Genomic DNA, 25,860 nt, shown 5'->3' on the forward strand with positions numbered 1-25,860 from the left:
AAAGCAGATTCTTTCATAGGAGGTTGACTTGGGTGATCTATTCCATTGACTTGGGTGATCAATTCCATTGTAACAACAAGGAGGAGAATCTTCTAAACTAGAGAGGGCTGCCTTTACAATTGGGGAACTTGCCAGGGCCTTCCAAACAGAGACATAAGCAACAAGGGATGGGGTGTGACCATGGGGAGAAAGGAAAGCAAAGAGGAGGTTTGAGGACACACCAAAGCAGTATAACTGAGTGTGGCTACCAAGGCCAGAAGAGGATGGCTCTTCTCCATCCTCTTGTAGTTTGAGAATTCATATAAGATCCTGGGTGTGTGAAAAAGCTTGCTTCTCCCACACGTAAGAACATGGAAATGTCGGCACTGAGTGTGAGGCCTCTGGTGGCATGGGCAGGAAGATGGTGGGATGGAGGAGGATGGACCTTTAAGGTTGAGTTGGTCATGAGGCTTGTGTGAAGCTCAGCCCAGAGCAGAAATATATGTAAGTCACAGAGGCAACTTTTTTTTTTTATCTTATTTAGGTAAAAAGAAGGCTGGGAATTATAGCTCAGTGGCAAGAATTTTTGCTTAGCTTAAACAAAGCACTGCCAAAAAAAGTAAGAAAGAAACAGGTAAAAGTAATTTTGGCAACATGCTTTACATAAACCAATGTGAACAAATATGATAACAGGAAATCAATATGAAAAATGTATAAATACATCATATTCTCTGCTCCCTTTAGAGCGAGTCTTTGAAATCCACAATATATTACTTTTGATGGCATATCTGAATCCATGTGTTAAGCTTACAGTAGTGAATATGGTCCTGCTAAGAGTACAAAACATTTTGCACTGCTTTAGTTTTCAACGTCCATTTTACAGCTGTCGGTTCAGTTCTTTGGTTCTCTTAGTGTATTTCAGGGATGCACATCCACATGGAGCTTGTGTCCAGTGTCCTGGTCAGAGGCTCTGAGAGTCAGTCAGAACTTCTCCCATCTCCATGTCCTGGCGTAGGACCTGTACATCTTTGAGGATGTGATTTCAGTTATTTATTTTTGAACAACCATTGAAAAGACACCCAGGGCTCTGAAGAGTTCAGCTAACCCAAGCTGGCCGTTGCCTTAAAGCTGTTTGAAGAATAAATTTAAAAATAGAATCCATAGTGACTGGCCTGAGAAATGGATAAATGCTTTGTGTAAACGCAGTGGCTCAGGTTCTGGCACCTGCGCGGCCCTGGTGAGAGAACAGTGGGTGAGTCGGAGGTCAGTGCAGGATGGGGATTAGTGGAGACGCTCTTTATTGTATGTAGTAGCTATCGCAGATGCTTTTTGATGTTATGGAGAAATATATTTTTTGTCTTCTTTTCTATCTGTTGGTTAAGCCTTTATTGGAGAAAAGGAGAAACTACTTAAGATACAGTGAGAATCAAAGAGAAATCTGGGCAATTTTCCAGACAGAACCCATCAGTAACTCAGGATTGGTCCTTTTTAACTGCGGTACCTATGGCCTGAGCTATGGGTGTTGCCAAGTTGTGGAGCGAGCGACGTTTGCTGGTTGCTCTCTTTCTGGAAATAGGAAAGCTCCATGCATTGTCTCTCCTGTGATTCCTTCCCTGGGTCTTTGCTAATGGCTGATGGTTGCTCCTAAAGGGAAAAAACGAGCCCACTTCAAGTATTCCTTATCCTTCCCATGTCCTGGCCTGACAAATTTCCACATTCTTAATCCAGGTCCTGAAAGAACCCTAACCTTGATGTACCCAGATGCCTAGTAATCACATTGCAAATAAACAAGGATTCAAAGTAACCTTTGCAGAACTCTAGCCATGCCAAAGTTCTTCTCCTTTTAAGATGTGGATTAGAAATGACGTTATTTACAGATCAGGAAGTGGATTTAGAATATTTGCATGCACAATGCTCATTTACAAGGTTCTTTAAAAAAAAAAAAAAAAAAAAAAAAAAGCTATCCCTGAGTGCATGATCCTGCTTCATGCTCATATTTCATGGTACCATCTGTATCTTAAAGGTGAACTTGAAGCTCAGTGCATCTGCTCTACCAGGGATGCTCTCTAGTCCGGTCCAGAGGCAGCCTTTATAAATAGGCTTCATAAATTGATGCTTTCTGGGGACAGTTGCTCAAGAGACCTGGATCCTAGGTGTGAGATACAGATGGTCAGAACTCGCTTTCTTTAGGCCCTGAGAGATGGAGAAGAGATGGAAATGACCTCTAATACTGAAGGAATATATCATAGAGGAGCATATTTTAGTCCACTTTCAAGAGGAATGTCAGATTTAAAAGGCCAAGCACGTTTTACCTCCTAGGGCAGCAAAGGATTAGAATTCATACAAGCTTTCTTGCTCCTGTGTGGACTCCAGTCTTTGTTGACAATGAAGATGCAGTAGGTTTGGGGGTTTATTATTATTATTATTATTATTATTAGTGTGTTCTACAGAGAACATGTGACAGCATGCTCAGGGCTGTGGCATTGCAATAACAAAATGGATGCTTGCCTGAAGCTGATGGTCTAGCAGAGGAAAGGGAGATAGCACTCACTACCTCCACCTTATCATCTCATTTCAAAGGAAGAGCTGTGGATAAGGGAACGTGCTGCACCTTGTTTTCATTTCATTTCATTTTATTTACAGATAAGACTTCTGTTGTAGTCCAGGCTGGCTTTGAACGCTGCATCCCCCTGCCTCCACCTCTCACATGCTAAGACACAGTGTGTGCCACTGTGTCACCCTTTACTGACTTTTTACAGAGGCTAAAGAGAGTGGGTATACTCTGAGCCAGAGGCTGAATGAAGAGTTATGTGAAGGGGCAAGAATGTTCCAGGCATCGGGCAAAACAAGGGCAGACAGAAGCCCGGAAGCAAAAGTGCATTCAGGAAGCCAAGGGGGACAAGGTGGTGATCCTTGGAAGGGGAGGTTGGTAGAGGGAATGAGAAAGGTAGCCAAGAGTCAGGTCATACTGACTGCATTATCTACTGCTTGTAGGCTTGGGGCTTTTATTCTGAGAGTGATAGGGATCCTTCATACACTTGAATTTCGTTTTAATCATTTTTAAGGTGAGCATGTTTTTGGTAGCCTGGTGTAGTTTATTGCCACCTTTCACAAAAAAATTGTGTGTGTGTTTGTGTGTGTTAGACTGCATGCACATGTGCGTGTATACATGTGGAGTGGAGTATTGGCTATCTTCTTCAGTTACTCTCTACCTCATTTGTAAGAGAGAGTCTTGTAAGAGAGAGTCTCTTACTGAACATAGAGCTCCCTGATTTTGCTAGGCTGCCTGGCCGGTGAGTTTCAGGTATCCTGACTCCACCCACCCAGCTCTGAGATTAGAGATATGTGCCACAATGCCTGGATTTTCACGAGGGTCCTGGGATTCGAGACTCATGCTTTTATGGAGAGTACTTTACCTACTGAGCTATCTCCCTAGCCCTCAAAATAAGGTTTACAGATTCGTAAAGCAGAATCCAAATGCTTAAAACAAAATCCACCACAGAATGTCAAGCCAATTGTATGGATTTATAATATGTCAAGGTACCCTGAAAGAGGCGCATGCTGTGATTTGTACTGTCAAAGGTTTCTGTGACTACTGTAAGAAGAATCAACTGTAGGGGCCAAGAGGGCAAGCCAAGCAGTGGCATGGGGCTGAAGCAGCTGCTTCCCTTTACCCTCAGGGACCCTGGCCTCAGAAGGTGGGCGGTGCAACTCCGTCTTTTCAAGTGCAAGAGGAAAAATGCATAACTTCTATTTATATTTAATTTACAATCATTTTGAATGCAAGAAGAATAATGTATGGCTTTATTTATATTTAATTTGCCCTCATTCTTTTTAATTGCTCTATTGAATATAGGCTTTACAATATCCTAACATAGTAGCACTTCAGTATATTTATCTAACTCATGAATAAATCTACATATGTTTGGGGGTGCGCGGCCAGAAAGCCACGGTGTTGTTTGAAGGGTCACATCTGCGGATCAGTTTAGGGAGAGTGATCCTGTGAGGCGCAGGGGGAACACCACGCTGGTTTAGAGCATCCTCCATTTCAGATCCATTTTGTGGAAGTGCGTGAATTCTTCTGTAATTCAGCCTTGATAAATGTCAGTTGTGTTTCTCAGGCACCCTTACCTCTCCTTAAGAGCCCTCACCCAGCTGTAAATTACCTCTGAGGTGGCATGTCTCCCCCAGGGAAACAAGTTTCTTGAGGTGATTGCTAGGCAGGCAAAGTGGTTCTTGATATTCAGTGTGAAATCTGGGGGTTCTGAAGAGTGCTCTCCTTCCTGCACTGTGAGCTGGGCGCATAGCAGGGCACAGAGCCATCTCTGTAATGCAAACACCTGTATCCACTGTGTGATCGATCCACTGGGGACTCCTGACCTCATGCTTTATGTGTCCCTTAATCTGCCTGCCTCAAATGCCCTTGTCTTGGACATTTTTGCTCACTCTTGGGTTGCAGCAAGCTGAATGGTATAGCCATTTTGTGTGCTTCATTTTTGTATCCTGGAGGAGTGTCTGCTATGGACAAGAAGGCAGAGTGGAGGAGAAGGTCGGGTGGGGAAAAGAACTGAGTAACAGCTTAAGCTGTTCCACTTACAATTGAGCAGCCACCACCCCATCTCTCTTTTCCCATTGTTCCTCCTTCCCTTCTCCTTTCTCCATCCTCTTCTCTCTCTTTCCCCCCTCCTTCATCGTATGCCTCTCCCCTCTCTTCCTTCCCCTCCCACCCCTTTCTCCCTCTTCTCCTTCCCTCTCTCCTCTGCTGTCCCCCCTCTCTCCCACCCCTCCTCCTACCTTCTTCCTGACTTCAATTCCTCTTTCTCCCTTTCCTACCTTTTTTCCTTCTCTCTCATTAAATTTTATTTTTCAAACAGGGAAATCCCTTTATAAAGAAAGAAGATTAAACCTTTTGAGTGAGTGAGCAAATTTTCCTGCAGGTAGACTCATAGGATAGGAACTAGTGCCTTGTAGGTATCAGTGTGTCCCCACCTCAGACCTAGTGGGGAGGTGGGGGGGGGTCTATGGAGAAGCAGTCTGGGCCGTGATGGAAATGCTAACAAGAATTTTACAAACCCATCTCACATGCACAGACCAACTTAAGCATCTGGCACAGAATGCAGAAGTACTGCAGCCTAAGTCCCCTGCTCCTGAATGGGGAGGCATAGTCCCAACTCCATTTGTCTTTTCTGCTCCACTGACCTCTGAACTCTATGTTGTTCTGACACGGATCCTTTGTTTTGCTAAATTCTCTCATTCTCTCATGATTATTTAAATGTCTTCATTAATGAGTATTTGCAAAACTGGTAACTTGAAGGTAAACTGATTAGACTTTAGGAAAAAACAAAAACCAATCAGCCTAGTGACTCACCCTAACATAACTTTGTGTCTACGATGTCAGTCACAAAGGGGCCCGCCTCCTGCACTGTTCCACACAGTGCCTGACCATAGCAGACAGTGCTGGGAGAATGGACCCTGAGCCACATCAGGCCTCCTGCTCTCCCACTCTGCCCTGTGACATAAGTGTCACAGCCACCAGGACTCAGAACTCCTTCTACACAGGATAGCTGCTGTGTGCAGACGGCTTTGGTATTTTAGGGAAAATGACTAAAACTTCAGTGTTATCTGTTTAAGAAAGAAAACAGTTTAAAAAGTGCCACGTGCTTCTGTCCTTTCTGGACCCTTCACTACATGATTACTATGCTGGACCAGCCAGTTCCAGTGTGAGGCTGATCTGGAGCAAAAAATACCAGCTTATTGCTGTGGGAGCCCATGGTGTTCCCTCAGTTCTTTGTTGTGACTTAGTACTAGGAAACTCCAGTCTCTAGACGGTGTTGTTGTTGTTGTTGTTTGAATGTCTTTGGGACTGGAAGGCATTTTTAATTTCTGGCCATTCAGGGCCCTTGTTCATAATTCTATATTTATTTTTGTATCAGATCTCCATGTGAAAGAACAAAGCCATGTGAGCAATTCATGGCATTAAGTACCATGCCCACCAGGCTTTCATACAGGGCACCGGGTGTCTTGCTTTTCCTATGGTGTTCCTCTCATTCTGAACATTCCTGAAGAGCGCTTTGGTCTTTTCTCTACCCACATACTAAAGAGCTATTAGAACTTTGAACTGTCTTCGTTTCTCAGTATTTAAGCTGAGACACTGACTCCAGCCTTGGCCCTCTGGAGCCATGAGCTCTCAGTGTTTTTGACATCTGATGAGGTCTCCCCGCCCACAACGCCCTCCCCCTGCACCCCAGCAGCTCATGCAAACACAGGAATTGGGTAATTGGGGGAGGAATTGAGGTTCATTGTCTATTCAGTAGGTGCCTGTTGTATGCACCATAGCTTATTTCAAAGTCACAGGGTTACTAATAAGTTCACTCCCATTGGAGAGAGAAAGGTACAGAATAATGAAGTCAAGCTAAGTCACACCCAGGTTGAGGGAACATCTCTTTTCCCATCAGGTACATCAAGAAGCTAGCATTTAGATGAACCCAGTACTGGTTGGTGTTATACACACACACACACACAGGGAGAGAGGGAGAGAGAGAGAGAGAGAGACTCACAAACACACACACAGACAGACACACTCACACACAGACACACTCAGAGACACACACACACACACACACACACACAGAGAGAGAGAGAGAGAGAGAGAGAGAGAGAGAGAGAGACAGAGAGAGAGTTTCCAAAAACCGAATCTTTCCTTCTAGTACTCTATGTATTCTTGGTTTCCTTTGAAAGAAATTCATGTCTGCCTCCTCTTCTGTACTGGATCTTGCAGAGCAGTGGGTTCACTGAGGTACCAATTTAGTAAAGTAAGAATTTCAAGAGTGTTAGACTTGATTCTAGGTGATACAAATGGGGAATTATGGATGCTTTGTAATCAAGTTTAAAGGGGAGAAAATACAGGAAAAAAATATGCCAAATACAGTGTCTGGGTAATGTCTTCTTAAGGTTATGTGGTGGAGATGTAGCTGTTGGAAATGGAGAAAGATGGGTCCATATGTAGTACTTTGGATGTGCCATCCCTGTAGCCTGAAGTTGGGAGGGGAGGGAGAGAGATAGAGCTATGTATGTGTATATACATATGCATGTCTGTGTTCTTGTAGCTGTGTCTGTGTGTGCGTGCAGGTGCATGTATAGATGTGTGTTCACGAATGTGGAGGCCAGAGGCCAACATCAGGTGTCTTTTTCAGTTCCTCTCCCCTTTAGATTTGAGATAGGATCTCTCACTGGACCTAGAGCTCACCAGCTTGGCTAAACAGACTGGCTGGCTGGCTTGTGAACTCCAGGAACCTGCTTGTTTCACTTCTTTGGTGCCAGGATTCCAGGTGTGCATAGCTGTACCCAGCTCTTTTACATGGGTGCTGGGTATATATTCTTATATTTTATATTCATGTGCCCATGTTTATGCATGAAGCACTTTAGTGAGCCAATCTCCCTAGACTTCAAATTACATACTTTATAATATTTACTGATTCTATGAGTCTCCCGTGTGCTAGCTACTGTTTCTAATTAATATGTAATTTATAGCCACATTGTTAATCTTTCCAAACCTTTTAGGGGCACGCACTATTGTTATCCTTGAGAAAACAGAAGCATAGAAAGCTCTGTTAACTTACCCAAGGTTAGACAGTCACCCAAGGTTAACCAGCCTTGCCTGTAGGACCCCAGGAAGGTTGGCTTTTGGACCCTAAACCATTTTGCTCATCTGTCTTTTGGGGGCAGGGACTCCACTTCATGATTTCATGGGTCTTTAAACATTATCATTCTACTTAATTAGGACAAGCTCACCATATAGTTGGAAGGGTAAATATTTGTCCTGTTTGGTGACAGATGTGCTGGGTTTAAAAAAAAAAAAAAAAAAAAAAAAGTCGTGCACTTTTTTGTACGTATCCTTCGTCTGTATCCTATGAAAAGGTCACTTGAGCACCAGTGCTCGGATTTCATATTTCTCAGCAGCTTCCCTGCGGCTAAAACTTGCTCTACAAATTGACTTCTAAAATATTTTTGCAACAACGTATATTACTATCCAGTATGAACACTCTAGAAGAGCCACTGAGTCATGAGAACCTCTGGGCAGTTTCCCCATGAATGCTGGGAGTCAGGAAGTGATTTTGTCTTACTCCCTCTTGGTTATGGTCCTGTTGTCCGTTCATCCAGTCACATTTACTGGAAGGAACACAGGTTCCAGGAGGCTGAGGTGTTTGTCTCAGCACTTAGGTCCTTGGCTATGGTTTGTGGTAGAAGAGGAGGGGGCAGGGAGAGACAAAAAAGACCGAAGTGGTAAGTTACTGGAGGTTCTTGAGAAAAATAGAATTAGAAGCATTTGTGGTTCAGATGAAAATAGCAATTTCCTTTCTGCTTAGACCATGGGGCTTGGAGTGCTCCGGGGAATAGAAAATAAATAAAAATTGATCCCTCACCAGTTGAAGGAAGTGCCCCAACTCTGGGAACTGAAATGGTTTGAAGGTTAAAAAAAAAAAAGGAAAGAGACAAAAGAAACACTGCACCGGGAGGCTTTTTTTTTTTTTTTAAGTAATGTTCTATGTTAGAGAATGTAGTCCACCAAAAATGATCTGAGAAGCTGTTCGCTGAGACTAGCCACTGAGTAGCGGAACCCATCAGGCATAGATCCTTCCTTACTGACCATGGTCCTTCCGTGTCTTCTGCAGGTGAGAAGCCTTACAAGTGCTCATGGGAAGGATGCGAGTGGCGTTTTGCACGGAGTGATGAGCTCACAAGGCACTACAGGAAACACACAGGTGCAAAGCCCTTTAAGTGTAACCACTGCGACAGGTAAGGCGACTTAGGAGCTACTGGACTAAGGAGGGCGATAGTGCAGTAGGTTGGGGTCTGTATGTGTGGTCTGGGTCTAGTAACAGGCCTGTCTTGCACCCAGCTCCATGGGCCTGGCAATACCTTTTACACCTCTACTGCTTGAAAGGGTGAGAAGATGCATTCTCCTATGTAATAAAATTTCAGGTTCTCCATTAGATTATACCCAGTCACATTTACTGGAAGGAACACAGGTTCCAGGAGGTTGAGGTGTTTGTCTCAGCACTTTAATAGCATTTACTCAGTGCTGGGTTTGAACCAGCACTGGTTACTACATACAAACAAGACTCTGTTCCTCACACAGGTAGATGATGAGGCAGAGAGTGAACAGCATATTGAAAAAGGCACTAGAAGTTGCCTCCTCTGGCCTTTTTATTATCATCCACCACCTTTGTTCATCTTTCACATGAAAAGAAGAAAAAGTTTGGTTAATGGGAGAAAGTCCGATTTCGAAGGTTTTTTTCTGAAGCGTTATTGGAAATGGGCCTATTCTTTAGACATCTGGATCATTCCTTCCTTGTTGAAGACATGCTCAAAAGTCCAAAGATGGCAGTACTCTGCAAACTCATCCCGTAATTCAATTCCAAACCTTCAGTATTTGATAGTCGAAGGATCACGTAGCAACAGATAGTACCCAAGTAATAGTATCTGACAGCCCTGGCATTATCAGCCGATAAACCCCAAAATGGAGACTCTGCAGGCCAAGGTGAAGGCAGGATTAGGTTCAGACATAATCAAATAATGGGCTTGCATCTGAGCGTGTTATCCTTCTAATCCTATTTCTGTGTTTAAAAGGAAGCTTAAGAAAATTAACCATCTTTTTAATGCAATACTAAAGGTCTCGGTTATGATGAGAAAACTGCTTCTAATGCAATAAAGCCCTTGAAAGCCTCAGGGTCCCCTCAGCTTGGACAGCAGCTTGCAGGATGGCAGGAGGGGGGAAGCAGGATGTTCACAGAGGCCTGGCTGTCCTTGGAAGGAAATGAGATCTTCCTCACTTCCTGCCTCTCCCAGTCCCTCTGCTCCACACCTGCACCTCCCATGGCCAGGCCTTCCTCTGAGGGTTTGCTTGCTTGGAGCATAGGGTGAGGATGTCCAAAACCACTCAGCCAAGTTGGCCTGGTGTTCTTTTGGGATGCATATAAAGGACAATTCTGGTTTTCCTCCCCCATTCTTCCTGAAGAGGCTATTTTTCTCTTATCTCCATCCTCTGAGAACTAAATAAAGAGCCTGTGGCTCCTGGAGAGCAGAGATAACCTCCCCCCAGGCTGAAGGAAATGTGTCTCTCACAGCTATTGTCTTCTGCTGCCGGGAGAGCAGCTCCTTCTGCTACCCAGGAACACAGCCCTGGTTCCATGGCCACCCCATTTCCTAGAAGGGCTCTGGAATGTGCAGAGGACAGCAGCTTTCCTCAGGGTGTCCCAGTCAGTGTCTCTATGTTTGGCAATCTCTTCAACTTCCATCTCCCATGTCCCTGGTTCAGTCATTCCCAGCCTTGGCTAATAAAGAAGCTTTAGCTGTTGAGTCTGCCCACAGGCCTTTGCAGAAGAGCTTTCCACTGTATCACCCAGGATAAAGATGAGTTCTCTCTGAGTTGTCACAGTGTGGTGGTTGGAGATACCTACATAAGGCACCTATCTCTGAAGGGTGTTGAGGCTCAGAGATTGTATGTTTTGGAGAGTGAGCACTGACTAAGAAATTGCCATTTCAACACACTGAGGAATTGCTAACGACAAGCAGCCGATACATTAGCAGTCTCCCACTCATGTGGGTGATGTGGAAAAATATTCCAAGCCTGTTTGGTGTGAAGGAAATAGCAGCGATGGGTCATCTGGTTAGTCATTTGCTTTGCTTTCCTAGCAGAACACACTGTGGTCTTTGCAGATGGAATGTGCCGTACTGGTGGTGCAAATTCTGTAAAGTGATACCCTGGGACATTGTGAGTCTACTAGAGTCCCATGCCCTGTGTCAGGAGTCCATTTCCAACCTCAGAAATGAGGGTTGGAACTCACTAGCGTCTTATGACAGGTAGTACCTCTCATTTTACTGTGTAGGATGCTAAGAATAGACAGGTCTGAGAACTGTCGTGAGGCCCCAGAGCAGATGAAAGGAAGGCCTGCAGTGATGGGAAGCTGCCTTTCCTTACGTGACTTTGACCTGTCGAAACTAAGGATGTCTGTACCTGGTAGCAGGAGCCTGTTCCCTGTTGGCTTCTCTTGGTGTAAATGCAGAGGGCTAGGCATGTGAGCAGTGTGAGCAGTCAGCCCACCCCCACTAGGTTTACTCTTCCTTTTCGTAAACATATACCATGTATAATTTATGCTTTTACTTTATGTGTGCAAGTTTTAAAAACACATTGAAGTAATTATATTTGTTTTCCTCGCTCACGCTGAAGATTGTTAAATGTCGCATATAAAACAGATCTGTATTTATAGTTTTATCTAGAACAATTGCATCTGACCATTGTAGGCTTACATTCCCAGATGGCTGTCACTGGAGCTGAATAGCTGTCACATATTGTGATGATTGCTTTTCTCCTATCCCCACCTCTCCCTATTGCCTGTTCAACCTGAGAGCAAGTCGTTTGTTGTCTAGTATTCTACTTTCTATATTATTTCCTCTTACAGAGAGTGCTATTTTTGCATACTTGGTGCAGAGGACAGCAGCTTTCCTCAGGGTGTCCCAGTCAGTGTCTCTATGTTTGGCAATCTCTTCAACAAATGTAAAGAAACAGTCCAGGGTGTTCGGGGTTCGTTATGCTTGGCTCATTGCATTACATACTTTCCCTGCCTGGCCTCAAGACACTCAGGCTTCAGGTTCAGGCTGGAGGGAAAACCAGTGAGGTGATTACAGTGTATCCTCATATCCATCATATCCCAGCCATCAGACAGAACCTACTGTAGCTCACCAATTGATGCAGCTCCAGAAGGATGGGTCTTTCACAGCCCAGAGAGCATGAGGCTACTGGTGGTGGTGTATTGGGCCCTACTTCTTCTCCAGGGAACATGCAGGAAAGCCTTCTTCTAAGAAGGCTGTTAGGATCCGGATGGAACTATTACTAAGGTAGTCAGACAAGGTCTTGGATAGTTGAGTAGGAGTGTTCAGTACTTATAGCAGTACACTGTTAGGTGCTAAAAAGTATTAGCTGGGCCTTAGCCTCTTAGTCCCCTAGTGGATTGTAGTTGGTTTAATAACACATTTGACTTCAAAGGGTCCAGACGATAAGCAAGAGAACACCAATGGGCATGACTAGTCCTCTGTAACATAGCAATCACAATCGCTGACAACCTTGTCGTGTAAGGTCCATAGGCTTTTGGGTTATTATGAATGCTTGCTGGGGTCTGGTACCCGTAAAATGATTGGATTCTGCACTTCTAGATGCCCAGCTTACCTACTACTCTTTCCTGTTTCTCTGCCGAGCTCAGTAAGTATAAATTGATAAATACAAATTAATCTCAACTAAGTACCTAACCCTGTATATTGAATTTGAGTGGAAATCTTGCTGGTGGGGAATCTGTTCTAAGTCTAAATATCAAGCATTTCCTGGAATTTGAGCAAATGAAGACGCCTGTTTAGGTCAGTTGGCATGCAGCTTGTATATCATACCATGCTAAAGAGCTTGGCTTTTTTTTTTTTCCTGAAAAATATTGCAGAAGAAGGGCAGATAGTTGAGCATATATGGCTAGATGTCCTGCCGTAGTAGAGCAGAGGAAAAACTGAACACATGTGACTGGGTGAATAATGTCCATCAGGGACGTGTTCCCAGGACCTAAAATGTAAAGTAAAGGGACTTAACCCTCTGCCAGGGCCTCTCCTTATCACACCAGTTCAAATCTCCACATACTCAAGAGACAGACAGGATTCCAAATACCTGTTCTCTTGATTTTTCTCAGATCCTAACCCCACTCTGACCACTGATCCTCTGGGTTGCTGCCATAGCAACCAGTGACAACAGTTTACATTACAAAATCATTCTCTTGACTGTCTATAGTTTCCAATTCAACATAAGTCCCTTTCCCTAGACTATGGTCAAGGTGTTGGTAGCCTGCCTCCTATTCTAGGGGTTTTAGGGTCTAGAGTCTATTACCTTTTTTCCAGGGTCTAGAGTAGTGGTTCTCAAGCTTCTCAATGCTGCAACCCTTTGATACAGTTCCTCATGTTGTGGTGACCCCCGCCCGTAAAATTATTTTCATCCTACTTTATAACTATAATTTTGATATAGTTATGAATCCTAATGCAAATATCTGTGTTCACTGGTGGCCACAGGTGACCCCTGAGAAAGAGTTGCAGCCCACAGGTTGAGAACTGCTGGGCTAGAGGCTTCCCACACTCACTGTGGGATTCTCCAGGCCTCCATCACACAGGCTGCTCTGCCTCTCTCAACCCCCACTGTTTTTAAGGATTCTGCTTTGATGATAGAGAGTTGGAGTTTCCAGAAATGGTGTGGGCAGCCTCTAGATGCTAGAAAAGGCAAAGATGGGGGGAGGGGAGGGATGGAGAGAAGGGAAGAGAACAAGACAGCGGGCCCCGTGACAGTACAGAATTGTGCAAGTTCAAAGCTGAATTCCCCGCAGACTGTTTAGCTAACATCACTATTTTATAGTACATCAGATCTGTTTCAGTTATTTCATAGGCATTGTCCAGATAACTCGTTCACTCCAAAGTAAGGGCCAAAATAAGCTGCTGGGGCTGTTATTCGGGAGATCAATGGAGTAGATTGTTCTGCTGTAATTTTCCCATTCCATAAGTTTTCCATCATCTCTTTGTCTTTTTTTCTCGTCATCTCTTGGGGTCCTGTTGTACACATGTACCTATTTAAGGAATGGGCATAAACAGAGGGTGCGGAGAGTATGGGGTCAGGGAACAGAGTGGATTTGTGATTTGTTTGTTTAAGAGTGAGCAAACACAGGGAAGTCTTGCTTTGGACAGGAAACTCTGCAAACCTGAATGGGTAGCTTGCTAATGTCCTAGCAAGGATTTTGCATGGTGGAGGTATCTCGGGCTACAGGGATGCCTAGGAATGTTGTTATAGGCAAGGCAAGGGCTAGCATAAGGAAAGAGAGCATACAGCCCAGACCCATGGATGTTGGTTGCTTTACATGTGTTACAACTGGTACTTTGGCCAGAACCTGATATTGCATACTGTTAGAACATGGAAATGCTCACACTGTTATTGGTAAGATGCAGAAACCTGCCTTAGACTGATGTCAGCGTAAAAGGTTACTTATTACCTTAGATTATTAGCTCCAATAACTATTAGGAATGGAATTCAGTTTGTCTTTAAGGTTGGCTAAACCCAAGTTCCCAGATACCATCCGGATTCTTTCCTTTGCACACTTACTTCTCCATCAGGGTTTTCCACAGCAGCAGTATGGGCACAGCTAGCAGCTCTGAGCTCACCTCACAACAATTTAGCATTCCCAGTAGAAGGAGCATGCCTCTCTTCCAGTAATTTCAGCAGCCATAGGTAGAACCACCTTTCTTTGGCCTCTGTGGGTCATGTGACTGTTGCTTAGCAACCACTGCCGCCATGGCTTTCACTTTAGAAGGAAGGTCAGCTTTATACTACTGAGAACATGAAAGGGTTTTTACCCAAGAGACTATCATGTGTCTACTATCAGAGTAAAGAGGAAGGAAGATGACCATGACATCTGCCAAGGAAGGTGCTCGGTTGTGGAACTTAAGCCCCAAGTGTTAGTCCATGAGCCTCAGCCCCAGACTGTATTCCATGACTCTCCACCTATGTAGCCTCAACTCAGCTCTTTAACATGCACCAAATCAGACAGACAGACAGACAGACAGACAGACAGACAGATGCACACACACACATACTGACTGACTCACCACAGAGATGTCACCAGTATAGTGTTGGAGATATCCCAGCATAGCGCCTACATACTATAACACACTCAGCCTATGAACACCACTCTCCATTCTTGGCCTCGATGCACATATATTGTGCCTGTGTGGACCTGGAATCACAGGCCGTACACCCCTAGGCTTTCATTGTAAAGCTTGAGACTGCAATCTGAGCATTGAAACATCAGTGTTCCACTAGCTGGTGATACAGGCCAATTATTCATTATTGTATATACAGTGCATGAGCATGCTGTGTGTTTAGAGAGCACTTCCACATTTTGTTCCTTCTTAGATAATTATAGTTATAATCATAGCAGTTACCATGTATTGACATCTTACTCTCTGTGACATAATATTCTAATATTTATCTTGCCTAATCCTTAAAAGGAACTTATGAGACAGTGTCGTGAACGTCCCTGTCAGCCACACAGCTCTTGGAAGAGCTGGGGTTTGAATTAAAGCAGTCTAACCGAGCTGCCTCCTCCGACACCCTTCCTCATTTCTCCATAACTTACCGGTGCTGTCTCTCTTTAAAACTGATCATTCAGTGAAGTGTGAGAAGTAGCCAGCTCTCTCTAACATGCTTGTTATTTATCGTTCTAGGTGTTTCTCCAGGTCTGATCATCTTGCTCTCCATATGAAGAGACATATCTAAACAAAACAAAATTTACAAAAAACAAACAAAAGCAAACAACAACAAGAACAAAACACCGCAAAGGCCAGAGTTGCCATGGCAGCAGCCGATGTCAGAAGGAAATGCCGTGAGGCAGAGGGCTGGACTTCAGACGAGGAGCACTGCCTCGCAGAAGAAAGTTCTCGCTTACAAACCTCTGTGTACATACATGTACACGCACACGTACACACACCCTCTCACACACAGACCCACACACATACCCACTGTCATGCACTCAACTATATTTAAAGTATATACGTCTATTTCTTATGCCTTGCCCTAGCCAGATGGTAGAAGACAAGGAAGAAGGAAGCCAGGTGAACTCAGTGAGCACTGGCTGCTGACTCCAGCGCTTCTGGATTACTTCCCGCTGTTGCCAATGGAAGAACAAAGCAAACAGATGTATGTCTCCATGGTGGCCGGCAGTCCTAGAGGCTTACATAACTTACTTCTCAGTGCAACGTGATAAGAGAATCCAACATCTTATGGTTGCATATGTGTAGCACTAATATTTCTTTTTAAGTAGTTGGGGGAGATTGACCTAGAAAACCAAATTGCAGTTTGGTAGCCAAACTTAAACTCCTGGTTTATTTGTCCTTTGTGTGTGAAAAGTCCTACTATTCCGTACGTCAGACTTCCTCACAGAACTGTCGGTTGGTTTTGGTTCTTCTCAGGACCATTGAGATCTTTTGAATTGCTACCAACGGCCTTAGCGGCGGCAGACTGTGGACTTACACCTTACACCTTTCTGGCCTGCATCTCTCTAGACTTTACTCTCGAGGGAGGAGTTTTCTTTTCTTACTTTTTTTGACTCTCGCACATCATATGCACTAGGGATTCTGGAAACTTCTAGCATGACTGCAAAGTGGCCAAGAGAATAAAGTCCTTGATGATAAATCACAGTACACCCCTTGAACCTCACCTTCTTGCCAGTGCTAGATATTTTTTCTTTTTAAATCTCTCTGATTTTTGCTAATGAAAACTTGAAAAAAAAAAAAAAAGCTTATTTGGAAGCTTAAATGTTTTATATTTTCTCCATGGACTAAAACTCTCCAGGACACTCTCGGCACCTGGATGTCTAGCTCTCGAAACAGCCAATCAGATGGGACATCAGAGTTCTTTCATTCCTCCTTGAGGCGTGATGACCTCAGCTCACAGTGAGCAGCTACCGTGCGGGCATTGCTACTCTATAACCAGTTACAGCATAGATCTCGCTAGTCTCAAAGGGCAGCTGCCTATTTAATCTAACTCTGGGTTATGACCTGACAAAAAGCCAAAAATATCAGTCTTTCCAGGAGTAGGGGAATCTGCGGATGGCTCCCAAGTCTAGAGGCTTCACAAAACATCATCCCATCCCTTCCCTCACCCACTGAGATCATGGTACCCACTTGTTAAATACATACTTCCAAATGCCGTTGTGGGAATGAAGGTTGTCCATTAAGGAAAGGGTGGAGGTGTCTCTCTTAGAATGTCTCTAGGGATGTAGGGGGACTTCCTTTGGAGGGCGGGGGGGACTGGTTCTTTTTGGCTAGGCCCACCATGGCTTGTGACCCAGAGCACCCAGGATCAACAGAGGCCTCATATTTACCCTGAAAGCCGACTCCAAGGGATTTATATTGCTCACTTGCATATCACACACACATCCAATGTTGGTTTCTATCTTCCCGAATTCTTAGCTAGCTGGCACTGGCCTAAACTCCAAAGACTGCCGTTAGGACCATTAACTGGCCTATGCAAGCAAGCGGGGTGGGTATTAAGGCAGATTGTATATTTTGTATATTCTGGGACCATCCCTTCAAGACACGTCTAACAAACAAAAATGGCATTTGGTCCGTACATGGTTGCTGCTCCTTCATACCAGCTGGCTCCCTCCTGCCCTCCTCTGACTGTTTTATCCACTGACTGTTAAAATGCCGCCCATACATATTTGGGATGCAAAACTGAAGTCTTTTTAAAGGAAATAATAATAATATAAGCAACACAAACACATACGACAGCAACCTTCAAGATCCTTGGCACTTGGGTTCTCAGCTTTCTACAGCTTTGGTTTTACTGAAATGTTGAGTCTTCTTGTCTGAGGGTAAAGGGACCACTTTGTCACAAATGCTATGGCTTCCAGTTGGACATTTGGGGCATTTCGAGGTCTAGCCTTTAGAAATTTCATTTTTGTTTTACTTTTTTTTTTTCCAATTTAGACCAAAAAAGAAAAAAGAAAAGAAACCATTGTATACACACACACACACACACACACACACACACAGAGACAGACAGACAGACACACACACTCACACTCACACACACACTCTCACACACACTCTCCATTTGCCAGAAGCGATTATGTATATGTTAGTTGGAGGGTATTAAAGAAAAAAGAAATCTGATTTATTCCAAAGATTTAAACGTGGACATGGCTTAGAAACTGTTCTGGAGCACTGCTTGCTGACAATCTCACTCTCCACTGCAGTTGAGTGCATTCTGCAGCCAGGCCATCAGGGCAAACCATGGGAGTCTATTTGAATGTGTGCTGCATCCGTTTTGGATGAATGATGTGTGAGGACCTTGAACCTCAACTGTATTGAACTGTAGCGCCTCCAGTCAGTGCACTAGATGAAACTTTAGACTGCCCAAATTCTGTTGGTTTGTTTCTTTTCCCCCTTCTGTAGCAGTCAGTGTCCAGCATGAATGCACGCACACGCCAGGGATGGCATTAAGCCATGGCTGCCATTTACAGATTTACAGATGTTCTCTCCCAGGCTGGAGCTGCTCTTGCTCTCAAAATGTCATTACTAAGGTTTATAGTACTTAATTTAATTTTTTTTTTTGTACTGACCAATGCAAGGCTCTATTAAAAAAAAAAAAAAAAGAAAAAAGAAAAAAAAAAGAAAGAAATGCAAAAGAGTAATCGTTGCTGTTCGTCCTCTCGCCATCTGTGGTTTCATTTGAATGTGGCAGAACAAAGGCCCCTTGGTCCTCTTTGGTGTCTGAAACGTTTGGTAATTTCTCTTTGTATCAGTGAGGTCTTTGTGATCTGCTCCTGACCTCTCTTGGAGCAGGGTGCACTGAGATACCATGATGGTGCTTGCTTGCTTCAGAGTCCTTTGTTGACTGTGGGAATTGGCTTGAGAATTTGGTGGGTGCTAAGCGAATGGCTTTGAATCTGTTCTTCTCTAGCCCCAGTGAACACCTGTGGAGGATAACCAGTCCTCAGCTTGGGGTGGGCAGCCCTTGGACATTTTAGAAATAGGTTTGTGACATGACCTCCATCTATTCCTTCTCAACTGCAGAGGTGGTTGTTTGAAGCCTCTGGAGGGAGCAGGTTTTTCAAGAAATAACCTCAACGTCTACTTTGCTCCCAAGAGGACTGGGTATCTAGAATGGTGTCATGGATATTTGAAACATGAAATCCCTTTCACGATTTAAGACATTACCTCCTAACATTCCAAGGGGATCCCAGATTTGGAAGGGCAAGCCTGGCATAATGTGGCATAGGCTGTCCTCTTGAGCATTCTATCCAGGGTCCAGAGTTGGCTGTGTAGAAGATACGGTTCTAAGCCACTGGCGATTTTCTTTACTTCAAGTTACGCCTCTTTCTCCTCCACGTGACCTTCAGGGATGTGGAGACCTGGCATTATAATGCTGCTCCTTGCTCCTGGTCTCCTGTCCCACTGTCAGCTTACTGGCCCAGCTTCATGCCTGTGTGGATGAGTACTTTGTCCAGAAAAAAAAGAGATGTTTGGATTCCATGATAAAGCTGCATTTTTGTAAAAATATTGGAGACCCCCAAATGACCTTCATGCTGGCCATTTTCCTGTCCATTCAGTTTCCTTCCCAAAGCCCTTCAACCACTCCCCTCTCTCCCTGTTGTCGCCTCCCCACTCGTACCTCTACCCTTTTCCATCTTTGATCGCCTGATGATAACAGGGTAAAAAGAGAGCCAACCTCATGTCTGATGAGCAGAATGGATTCCTAGGGTTTTTTTTAAACTTTATCTTTTATTTTTAAATCTTCTTTGAAATTAGAGAAGAGTTTATTTAGGGACTTGAATTTGGGATATGCTTCCAAATGATCTGTGTCTATTTGCATCCAAGGAAAAAACAAATGGGGAGGGGGGTTTGATTTACTCAAGCATTCAGAACTGTCCTGCCTGCAGCCTCCGCTTCTGCATCCCCCGGGAAAGCCCAAAGAAACAGTTTGCCAGAGTGATTATTTTTCATGGTCCTGGGTGATTTTTCTCTGTGGAAGTCACTTCATAACGTAAAAGTGGGGACTAGTTATATCTCCTCTTCTGCATGTGTTACTTCAGACGGAGAGAGGAAGGGAGTGTGAACAACCCAGTCGACTCCAGAAATCTGTCTGCTTTTTCTCCCTTCAAATACAAACAAAAGACCTCACATCTGGCTAAAATCTTGCACCTAGAATATTGCCCAAGTGGAAATTCAGTAAGTAGGACTTGGCTGAAATAAATTCATGAGAACTTTTCCCTCAAATGTTTTTAGAAGTGGCAGACGTTGGGGGCAGGAGGATACCTGGTTCTGAGTGTCTGGGTTGCGTTTCGTTTCGGGAAACAAGGTGATGCTTAATTTGGAACCGGAGGGCCCAGCCTGAGTGTCCATTGCTGCCTTCCTGATGGCCTGTTTTTCTCTTCGAGGATCTTTGGAAGCGCTTGAGATGGACAACAGAACTATGTCAAAGGAAGCAAAACCTGCTCCTGTGAAATGTGGTGTCTCATGACTAATGCCTGAGCTTCAGGGTTTCTTGTTTTTAACACTTAAATCTCCTTTCTTGGTTTCTCTAAAAGATCCCAGAAAGGGGATGGCTAAGCTGCAATTAACTTTCTTATGAGCATCTTTCCAATATAGTACTGTATTCTTCAGGTGTTCTGCATTTTTGTGTAAGTCCTCGGGAAACAGGTATGCACAGTGGGAGTGAGATCAAAGCCGTCACTTAGCAAATATCCCAAACAAGATGCTCTTTTTCAAACAGGGCTTCCTCTCTGTGGTCATGAGGGAAGGTTGATGTGTTCTTGGTTGGGGACCGTTTATACGATTTTTTTTTCAACTGTGAGCTTTGGAATCGTAATTGCTTTGACCCCAGCTTCTGTCTACTGCCATACAAAGGACCCCACGTCAGAATAATGAGGGTGGTGTGTATGCACACACCTGCATGGGTGTGCATACGTACCTACTGTACCTTCACAGAAGGAAAACAGGCTACTGAGGTATAAGAGGGGTAGCCACCAGTGCCTAATCTCTTTTGGGGGGAATGGATGCTTATAATGCCAGTATATAAAAAACCACACCACTGGGAGTTAATTCCACATACAGGGGAGGGGCAGTGGGTGGGGATAGGGGACATTTCAGTCCTAGCCTTTGGGACCAGAGGCAGAGTAATTTCTGTAAACCGAGGTCCTAAAGATTTGGGGGCTCATTGGCCTTTTTTTTTTTTTTTTTTTTTTTATCCCAGCATGCATTTCCTAACCCAAGCTCAGACAGTTTGATTTTTCCATTTTCACTTCTGCTTCATTCCAGGGAGGAAAGATACACCTGTTAGGGCCAAGATCTCCTTGCTAACACAGAGGCAAACTAAATGTTTAATGTTTTTGGAGCCTCCCCTCCTTCCCTCCGACCACCACACTACCCCCCAATCCTCTCCCCCTCCCCCTGCACTCCATCCCTCTTCCTGCTCTCAACACAGACTCCCCAGCCACCATGACTTTTCTTTCTACTCTTTATTATCCTCTTCACAGTTGCTGGAAGAAATTTAATTTTGCACTATACATTTTCGTTTTGCCGGATGTGTCTAACAAGTGTGTTTGGAAAGACCTGCTCCCAGCCCCTCCTCTCCCCCCACCTCCCTGTCACATTCTCTCAGGCCTTCTCTGGTATTTATAATATATCACAGAAGTACCCAGTCTTATAGCCCTCGGTTATGCCTTTTTTTGACATTTTATTTTTTTTAAGCTTTTTATATATATATATAAATATATTACTTTGTCAAGTTTTTTTGCTGTACAAAAGTCTTAAGATTTAAAACTATTATTTGTATTATATGATGGTGGTATGTTAATGTTACAAAATTATTAATGAAGAAAAAATTTATTTTTGTTACTGGTCTGTTTCATAATTCTTTTTTAAATTGGTATATTGTAAGATATCTATGCAAAAATGTTATGTGACGCATTTTTATTTAAGAATGTAATATGTGTAATAAACAGTAGAATGTGTTTGGCCTTGGAATGGTTCACTGTATTCCCCTCAGCTCATTTCACTAGGGGTAAAAAAAAAAAGTTCTCAAATAGACAACAAATGGCTCCTTATGTTCTTCAAACAACTTTTTTTTCCCCTCTGGAAGGGGAGGCAAAAAATGTCATTTTTCTCTGGCAATGTGTACATGGGCACATATGTGTGCGAGTTTATGTGGACACACACGCCTGAGTGTGTCTGTGTGCTTTTCATGGTTTCAGTGAATTAAAGGAGAAACAGCAAGTGGTTAGAGGTTATGAAAAGCAATATTTTAGAATGAGGTCGATTATGGAATGGTATTTGTTTAGGGAGCTGGGCGAGGCTTATTGAAAGCATGTTATTTGATGAGGGAAAAGGGGCAGTTTGCTCTGTGCTGGTATTAACCAGGAGTGTGTTTAGAAAGGATCATTTGAAGCGGTTTGTGAAGGAGGCATGGCAGGAGAAGGGTTGAGGGAATCCCTGGGGTAAGGAGGAGGGAGGATGTACAAGCAAAAGTGGGTAAGAAAGGGCAGGAAGTGACCAAGCAGGCCAGGAAATCTCAGGTGCCTCCACAGAGAATGAACAGATACAAGCACCCCAAGAAGCAAAAGAGAGGAGAGATCTGAGAGAATTCTCAGAAGAAAGAGCCTATTACTAACATCGATTCTGTGCTGGGCTTTAGAAGGCGCATCAAGGTAGGAAGGAACGCAGAGGCTCCAGCATCCCTCGCCTGCCAGTCTCCAGGGGTAAGCAGTATTATTAACTGGAAGCAACAATAAACACTGTCCCAGGGGACACACAGCTCCTGGGGGGGGGGGGGAGGGCGGTTCTTCTCCTGCTCCAGGGTTTCTAAAATGGATATGATGGCTAAAACCTTCTATCCCTAGTCACATAAACCTGAAGAAAACCATCAGTAAATGTCCACATTAGGAACCATGGCTACAGGAACTGAAGCTGCTACAAGAGCAGGCGGTGCTGCCTGGGCAGTGAGCGTGAGGAGTGGGCTGGGAGCTGCCAAGAGGGTGATGACTGTTTTTCCATTTCAAAGACCAGTGAGGGAAACTAGGTGTTTGGAGCCAGAGAAATGCTTTTGAAAGTTGAATTCTCAGCTATCACTTCTGAGCAGGGTGAAAGGTGGCAACTTGACCCGGTGAGGGGTGGCCCAGTAGAGCTGTGGAATTCCTTAGTCCCTGATTTTTCATCAGCTTCAGCAGATGAGCAATTTAATTCTCATAACCAAAATCACCCTCTGGAAGCTTCTCTAAGCAAAAAGGAAAAAGATAGCTTTGCAACATTACCTGGACCAAGGCTTGCTCCTCTACTCCATGGTTTATGCTAAGGTATTATACTAGACATTTAAATGGCTCACATCCCGCACTGTGCTGGGATGCTGACAAGAGAGAGTAAATCTAATCTATGTGCCATAAGGAAACGCGATGGTTACATAAGGGAGTATTCTACAAGACTGAAGCATCCTTCTCTATAGTCACAAATTTTGCTTAGAATAGGTTGAAGTATACATTACTCACTTCACAATCTTTTGAACGTTCTTTTTTTTTTTTTTAAAGCATTTTTATTTGTGTGTGTGCATGAGTGAGTGCCCATGTGAACACAAGTGTGCATGTGTGTGTACAGGCATGGGCATGCGCACATGCACACACACACAGCATGGAGTGTATGTAGAGGTTAGAGGACAACTTTCAGGAGTCAGTTCCCCGTTGTCTGGCCCAGAGATTGAACTCGAGATAGTTAGGCTTGTTGGCAAGCACCTTTAATTGTTGACACATCTTGCTGGCCCTTGAGCATTCATTTTATGCAGTATCAATTTGAGGAAAACTCTAGTCTATGGGCTTTGCTTGCCTGGCCCTGGAAGATTATACTTTATATGGAGTAGTTTTATGGGTTTTTGTTTGGTTTTTTTTTGTGTGTGTGTGTGTGTGTGTGTGTGTGAGTGTGATTTTTGTCCTCTTTGGGTATGGCAAAGTTTTTGTTTGCCATTTTTCTAGCAGATCGGAAAAATGAGACTGGGAATGTCTTAATTAAAAAAATAAAAATAAAACCTGCAACTGGAATCCAGTAGTCTGAGAGGGTGGCCGGGCTCTCCTTGGATGTGAAGAATCTGAGTATGCAGCAGCTGTAATATGAGGCTATGTATCCAGTTGAGAACAGTGGACTAAGAAGTCTCAGAAAAAGCAGAGTTCAATGGAATTGATAAATAATTTAGTGATTTTAGCTCTCATCTTCCACTTACAGATTTAGAAGAGGAGATGATTATGATTTTTAACTAAAATAAGATTTTGAAGCTACCTAAAAGTGATGGGTCTTCGGTTGACCTATGATGTGCCAATTTCCTGATTTCAGCTCCCAACTCTCAATGTTTTATCTGATATTTAAAAAACTGTCAGCATTAACTGGTTTGAATTTTATTACCTTTAAAAAGTACATCTGATTTTGCTATAGCTATACATACAACCAAGGCATTTTTTTTTTTTTAAAGAAAATCTACAAGAGGGTGAGAGGCCAATAGTTCTGTTTCAGAAAATTTTTGATTTCCCAAAGCTAAATCTAGCTTTATATCAAGAGTGTACAGATTGAATAGAAACTGTCCACCAATATAACCATTTGCACTCTTAAGTAGAGAAAATGGACACCCTCAAAGACAAATACTGCGAGTTGTCATTTATAAAGAGAATCTTATAATGTTGAATCCACAGAAGCAGAAGAAGGCCACAACAGGCTGGGTAGGGCTGAGTGGAGGAGATGTTGGTCAAAGGAGACGAAGTTTCAGTTGGAAGGAGTAAGTTCAATAGAGGTATTGGACCACACACTGACTATAGTTAACTAGAATGCATTCCTTGTTTAAAGATTTGTTTTTAGTATTTTCTGTTTGTGGAGGTGGGGGCATGCATGTATGTGCATGTATGAGTGTAGGCTGCATGAAGTCCAGAAAAGGGCATTGGAGCCTCTGGAGCTGCAGCAGGTGGTTGTGAATGGCCTAATGTAAGTTCTGGGAATGTAACTCAAGCCCTCTGCAAGAACAGCAAGCATCTTATCTTAGTAGCAGAGCCATCTCTGCAGTCCCAAATGTTTATACTCTTGAAAATCACAAGCAGAATAGATTTTAAGCATTCTCACCACAATAAATAAATAAATAAATAAATAAATAAATAAATAGGTGAGTATGTGAAGGGATATGCTAATTAGAATGATGTGAGTGGTCCACCAATTGGAAACATCACATTCTATAATAAACATATACTACTTTGAAAGTTAAAATAACTAATAACAATAAATAAAGAAACTGGCGCTTAAGGAGGGTCCGCGATCTTTATTGGTGCCACATTACACATGTGATAGAGGTGACCACTAGTTCCTTGCTTCCTAACCTAATACACTTACATTCTGTGTCCCTGCTTTAGGGAAACCAAGAGCTACCTCACTGTTTCCAATCACACCAGGCAGCACTGATTCATCTTCCTGGTTCCATCTTCATGGTTCCTCTCCACTTATCACAGATGGTAACCCTCAGGGTACCTAGAGTACTGTCTTGGAGAAGTCCACCAATATCACTTGAGTCAGTGGACTTCAGAGAATTCCACCTTGCTCAGGTTCCTACAGAATGTTCTGTGCACACTGAAGTCAGCCCAGGGGTATTAATAGGCAGCCATATTCTCCTGGTCCTGGCCGTGGTTCTGTAGCTAGAGCTATTTGAGTGTGACCTTCAAGAGCCCGGTGATATCTTTGCACTGCTAATTATTTCCTTAGTGATTTTCTTCAGATCAGTGTGCTTTTGGTTTGTTTTTGTTTAGTGTGTTTTGTTTTGCTTTACTCTGTTCTGTTTGAGTCAGGGTTTCTCTGTGTAACCCTGGCTGTCCTGAAACTTGTTCTGTAGAGCAGGCTGGCCCTAAACTCACAGAGGTCTTTCCGCCTTCAGCGTGCTGGGATTAAAGGCACGTGCCACCACACCCAGAAATCAATGTGCTTCTTAAGGCGTTAAATTTAGGTTCTAGTTTTGTGCTAAGTAAAGCCATTCCCAGATCATTGGCTTGGTAACTATTTTCTTTTAAAATATAGATGAAATAAGTGAATGGCTCAAAATATAACTACCCATCTTTGAATTACATTAAAGTGCCCAATTGCTGTTAGTACAGGAGAGACGTGGTCTGTTGCCGTTCTCTAAAGTGTCTGCTGCACCGTGTCTTTCTAGGCAATTGTTTAGCCCCTATGCCTCTCCTTGGAGCACATTTCAAATTGAATCTAAAATAAGTGCATGTGAAAATTTAATACAGGCCG

General features: G+C 43.5%; 1 protein-coding gene across 6 annotated transcripts in view; it reads left to right on the forward strand.

Moving 5' to 3' along the window:
• The window catches only part of Klf7 (KLF transcription factor 7), a 93,016-nt gene extending 71,434 nt beyond the window's left edge, over positions 1-21,582 (forward strand). For all 6 annotated transcript variants that reach the window (XM_076931790.1, XM_034498306.2, XM_076931792.1 and 3 more), the window contains 2 exons: positions 8,652-8,775; positions 15,277-21,582. In XM_076931790.1, coding sequence (XP_076787905.1) covers positions 8,652-8,775; positions 15,277-15,328 — 176 coding nt within the window. In that variant the 3' untranslated portion in view covers positions 15,329-21,582. The remainder of the gene's footprint in view (positions 1-8,651; positions 8,776-15,276) is intronic.
• The last annotated feature ends 4,278 nt before the right edge of the window (positions 21,583-25,860 follow it).

The sequence above is a fragment of the Arvicanthis niloticus genome, chromosome 3 (genome assembly GCF_011762505.2).
Source record: "Arvicanthis niloticus isolate mArvNil1 chromosome 3, mArvNil1.pat.X, whole genome shotgun sequence".
NCBI lineage: Eukaryota > Metazoa > Chordata > Mammalia > Rodentia > Muridae > Arvicanthis > Arvicanthis niloticus.